This window comes from Alligator sinensis, unplaced genomic scaffold (genome assembly GCF_000455745.1).
Source record: "Alligator sinensis unplaced genomic scaffold, ASM45574v1 scaffold642_1, whole genome shotgun sequence".
Taxonomy (NCBI): Eukaryota; Metazoa; Chordata; order Crocodylia; family Alligatoridae; genus Alligator; species Alligator sinensis.
This window is the reverse complement of record NW_005842289.1, coordinates 1234183-1239813: the sequence shown is the minus strand read 5'-3', so window position 1 is coordinate 1239813 and position 5631 is coordinate 1234183. Positions and strand designations below refer to the sequence as shown.

Here is a 5631-nt window from a genome sequence, read left to right as displayed (position 1 = left end):
GGATGCTGCAGCCCGTGGCCCCCCCCCCCCCCCCCCCCGATCTGTGCATGGTGTAGAGGTGAGCTGCCCACTGGGCTCTGCACCATATGGTGCTGCCTCTGGACCTGTGTGGGATGCCATGTGTCTACCACCGCCGGGTGAGCAGAGGTATTCAGCCAGTGCACGGTAGGCACATGGTGTCCTGCACAGGTCTGGAGGCAATGGCAGCAACAGCATGGTTCAGAGCCCAGCGGACAGTCCGCCTCTGCCCTATGCATAGATCCATGGGGCACGTACCCCCCACACCTGCCCCGGGGTGCATAAAATGGCAAGAACCTCCCCACACCCCGCTGCCTTCAGAGCCATGCAGGATGCCATGTGCTTACTGCACACTGACTGAGTACCTCTACCTGCCTGGCGGCGGCAGGCACATGGCGTCCCATGCAGATCTGGAGTCAGTGCCATGTGGTGTAGAACCTAGTGTGCAGCCTGCCTCTGCTCTGCGCACAGATCTGGGGGCACATGCCCCTCCATGCCTCCCCCAGGGTGTGCCAGAGATGGGAGCTGCTTTCCCCGCACTCCTGGACAAGCCCCAGCCCCACTCCCTCCCTCACCACAGGGACCTCTATCTCCTCCCCCGCCCGTTTTCCCCCACAGACTTACCAGCCAGACTGCTGCTCTCCAAGCTGCTGGGTTGCGCAAGTGCATGCAGCATTTATCGGCAAAATTATCAGCCATGTCAGCCAAAAAAATGCTGATTGCCGATGGTGTCAATTTTGCTTTTATCAGTGCTGATACGACATGAACCAATGTATCAGTGCACCTCTAGTCAAAACAAGACCTCAAGCATAACTGATCCATGGTTCAAGACTAGAAGAACCCATTATGAGCTCTGTAGTCAGACATCCTGTTACAAGCCGAATTGGGGATTTCCTCTCAGTGGTTCTTTAACTTCTGGTTATACCTGTGTGTCTTTGGGACTGAAATTAAAGGTTTCAATGTGGTGGTGACTAATCATGAGTTTCTCCTTAACAGATATTAATAAGGCTGTATAGTGCTTAGCCCCCAGTGGAACTGCTCACAGGATACAGAAGGCAGGCTTGGAACAGGGTTGCAGGAGCACCACATTTCTTCCAGCAATGCTTGTAAAATAATATCGGTGCTACCCTAGAAGCAGTGATGAGACCCAAATTAAGGGATGAAGGCATGCCTTTCTCAGCCTCGTTCCTGCTGGCATAACAAAGGTGGTGCTTTAAGCAGACACAATGAGAGTTCGCTACTATATGTAAAAAGGTCTCTGTGGCTTGAGCACAAGGAGAGTGGAGGGAAGCTGGTGGGGACAGATGTATAGGGGGACAAAAATCTAGAGCAATCTGGAGTTGGTCTACATTTTTGATACAATGTTTGGCTTCTTTTTCCTTGTTTGGCAAAACCTAGGATACTGCTGAGGCAGCTCATTTGGCTCCTGTGGAAGTGGGATCTGTTTGACATCTGTTTAGATCACTTGGCATCTGTTTAGAAAGCCTTCAGGTTGAATGAACAAAAGCAGCTTGGTGTTGTTTCCAGTGGGTGTGGTGCCTCTTTGCACTAGTGCTCCATCTGTAACATGCTCATTCTTGTGTTCCACCAGGTACAGCTATATGATTGATAATGTCATCCTGCTGATTACTGGGACTCTGCATCAGCGCTCCATCTCTGAGCTGGTGCCCAAGTGCCACCCGCTGGGGAGCTTTGAGCAGATGGAAGCTGTGAATATTGCCCAGACCCCTGCAGAGCTCTACAATGCAATTCTGGTGGACACACCCCTAGGTGAGCAGTGCTATTCAGACCCCCTTTTGTCTGTGCTTTCAACCAGTCTGCCCATTCCCACTAGGATGGGGAAGTGTCCCTGTACATCAGAGTCTGAGACTTTGAGCTCAAAGGTAACTTGGGGTGGACATTTGTTAACTTGTTTGCTCAGTGATCATAGCCACTCATGGGAGGGCACTGACACACAATCTGAAATCAGTTTCTAATAAAAACCTTACTACCTACATGTTTAATTCATGTGATCTCCTCTTTAATATTAGTTATCTTGGCTGGTATAAAATTTAAGCATATGTGTGTATGTGCTCCAGATACATGTGTCCCCCCTCGCCTTGCCAAAGGATCCACGTGCTAATTAGCACCCCCACTTATGACTGGAACTGTGTGTTCTTGTCATGAGTCCTGGGATCCTCCAAAAAATGTATGTACAGATGAGGTGCAGGGCAGCCTGGTTTGCCTCAACCTCCGGGAGGGGAGGCCCACACTAATCATGTGCAACAGGATGAGAGAGGGGTTGACAGAAGAATTCTGGGTGAACTGTTTTGGGCCCCATTTGGTGATGTTTGCCAGACATTTTAAGGCTGGTGAAGAAAGAGGAATTGTTGGAAATGAGAAAAGAAAGGTACAGCTCAGCTGTGGGAATGAAGAAGATGAAATATGTTCAGTGAAGTGGCTCACCGTGACTAAGAAAAAAAAATCAGTGCTGAGGGGGACTGAGCACATTGTGCACTACCCTATATCTTATTCAGATGGGCTGGACTAACCTATCCTTGTGACATGTTCCCATCAGCATCTTATACTTTTGGCTAAGATCTAGCATTTTGGGCACCAAGGGGGGGATGTCAGGTCTGGCTCTGGCCCTCTTGGTGCTGGTCTGATATTGTGGTACCTCTAGGTTTGGTGCCTGTGGAAGAAACTACCGCCCTTTAAAAAAAAAAAAAAAAAAAAATTGTAAGGGTAACAAAAAAAAAAAAAGTTCTCATCAGTATGTTTGCCCCTTATGGGCCATGTGTTTTATAATTATACCCGGTGTTGGTTGCATTTAATCAACTTCATCGTTGGTTTCCATTACTGAGCATACATTGCTTTTGGCAGCAGTTTAAAGATAACTTTATTAAATACATTTTCTTTCTTGTATGCGAATGTTAGAGGATTAGCTATTTTCTTCATGTTATTTGAGTATATATGGTACTTTCAGCCTATTGGTAAAAGCATGAAATTTGACAGAAGTTTGGCGTGGATTGCAGATTTGCTGAAAAGCTGCTCAGTAGGAGTATTCTGTGTAGTAGGGAAGTGTATGACACAAGGAAAAAACAATACTGAAAGAGGAAAATACATTTAACAAAATTTGTGGCAATTGATAGGATTAGATAGATTTATCTACATGTAGCACTATGAAAAAATTAAGTTACTCTTCATTAGTGGAATATATCTTCTCCCACTGAGGACTCAGTAAGGTTATAAAACCAGAAGAGAGCGCTTGTTGAGGAAATAAGGATGTTTCTACAGGATGTATATAGATAATATCATATATCTGGCAAGGCAGGCCTCCTGGGCTAGCCCTTGCAGATAAAGTAACCAGATATAATTGAACCAATGATCTATTAGTAATTCTTTTGGGTTTGCCAGAAATAACCTAATTTAACTAAACACTTAATCCTAATATTGCATTTGGTTGCAGCAAGGCTTTTCATAGAAAATGTCTTGTGAACAAAGCCTGGGGTAATGGGGCAAGAGAAATAATTGTGACAGAAAAACATAAAGCAGACACAGTTGCAAATCTGGCTGCTACTTACTGTGCTTTCACATGTGGAAGAAGCATCTTCAGCCAAGCTATAGCACTGACATGTTTTCTGAACATGGGTGGTCAAAGTGTTAACCATCAAAGTTGCAGCTACATGAGCAGATTGAAAATGAAACCAGGACACCTGATGCAAATAGTGATTATGAATCATGAGAGCATCTACTACAGACTGTTTTCTTGCTGTGTGCTTGGGAAGAAAGTCTTCCAGCTATCAGTCTTTAATATAATGTGAGTGCTTTTCCCAAAACTGGAATGTAAGGTTGTTTGTTTTGTTGCCTTTTCTGACTGGATTGTAGTGTCTTGCTCTTCTGGGTGCTAAAGATGACCCTGTAGCTGAGAAATAAGGTTTTTGAAGAACTTTTCTGTAGGCCAGAATCTTATTCCAGTTCCTGTTCCTAAAAGCTTGACATTAATCTTTGCTTTATTTATGTGGGGACAGAACTGGAAGAGGCTTTCTGGCTCTCTAGTCCAGTCCCCTGTGTTTACAGACAGTCATTAATTGAAGGAATCCCCAACTGCAGACCCTCGCACACAACTACAGAGACAAAATGAGAAATGCCAAGGTCCTGCTATAGCTTGCCATGACAAAAGGCAGGGTGGCCAAGGGCACTGCCAGTGCCCTGCCACTGCTATGGGAGAGCAGTAATTGGCTAATATTTGCTAAGGGAGCCCTAGGAAGAAGAGTACCCCACACTATAGTGGAATGCAACCTGCTCCCAAAACACTGGGAGGGCTTGTAAACACTCTTGAAGCTAGGAGTCGAATTGTAGATCTTGTTGGAGTAGAGAACGGGACTATAGATGACAAAACGAAATTCAGCAAAGCCAAATGTAAAACACTATACCTAGGGAAGAGAAACCAAATCCTCAAATACAGAATGGGATATAATTGGCTAGGAGTAGGATTGCCAGAAGGACCTGGGGATTATTATGGATTACAGACTTGGCATGAGTCAGTAATGTGATGCAGCTGTAAAAGGAAACAAAAAGCAAGTAAGTTTTTTTTGGAGTATGTGTAACAGTAGTAGTGGAGGCATGCAAAACATGTGGGAGTTAATGGTGCCATGCCATGCTGTTCTGGCTAGGCCTCAGCTGGAGCATTATGTGACATTCTGGGTTCTGCATTTTAGGAGAACATAAACACTGGAGAGGATTGAGGGGTGGGTGACAAAGAGGATAAATGGATTGGAATGCAAGTTGGGAAAGACTGAGGGAACTGTGCCTATTTAGTTTGGAGAAAGGAGATTAAGGGGAAACAGGAGAGCAGTTTTTTCAAATATTGGAAAGGCTGCCATAAAGAAGAGAGAGAACAACTGTTGCCCCTGCTGCAGGAGTCAAGATATAAAGCAATGAATTTAAACTGCACTGAAGCAGATATAGATAAAAATCAACCCCACCCCCCAGAAAAACCCCAACAAACAAACCCCAAACAAAACAAAACCATTCCTCCCTCACTTGATTGTTAGGCCATTAGGACTAAGAATCAAGCTACCTAGGGCAGCTGTAGCATCTTCATTAGAGGTTTTCAGGAGGAGGCTGGATAGGCATTTTTCAGGAATGGTTTAGGAATAGCTCATCCTGTATTTATACAGGGGGCTACACTGACCCTTGAGGTCACTTCCAGCCCTAAGATTCTGCAACTTGTTTGGTGAAACCGCCCTCTGTTTTTGCACTAGGATGGGGAGAGCTGCTGCAGATTTCCAGCAAAATGCTGACTTTATTCCACATTCCTACATCCTCAGTTAATTTCCAAAAAATTGATGCTGGAAGCCCAACTCTATCCCCATGCCCCTGGTGGAGCCAAGCTTTGTCACCTCCCCTGAGCCTTTGGGCAGGGGAGGCTGAGAGGGGGCTTGAGTGGACCTGGGCCTGGACTGGTTCAACGTCTGTTAAGCACAAGTGTTCCTGGACTCCACTCTTGGCACCATTTGAGATAAAGTCAACTAACTTCCTGCCTACATGGCCTCCATTCCATGTCCAGCGCTTACTCTTTCTTGTGACAGTTGTCACAGGATGCTGAGGAACATTTCACTCTGGGGTTGA

General features: G+C 45.6%; 1 protein-coding gene across 1 annotated transcript in view; it reads left to right on the top strand.

The window, feature by feature from the left end:
* Positions 1 to 5631, top strand: part of ATP6V0D1 (ATPase H+ transporting V0 subunit d1) — a 74389-nt gene that overhangs the window by 56528 nt on the left and 12230 nt on the right. The window contains exon 3 of the mRNA XM_006028093.3: positions 1610 to 1788. Within this exon, the coding sequence (XP_006028155.1) occupies positions 1610 to 1788 (179 nt within the window). The remainder of the gene's footprint in view (positions 1 to 1609; positions 1789 to 5631) is intronic.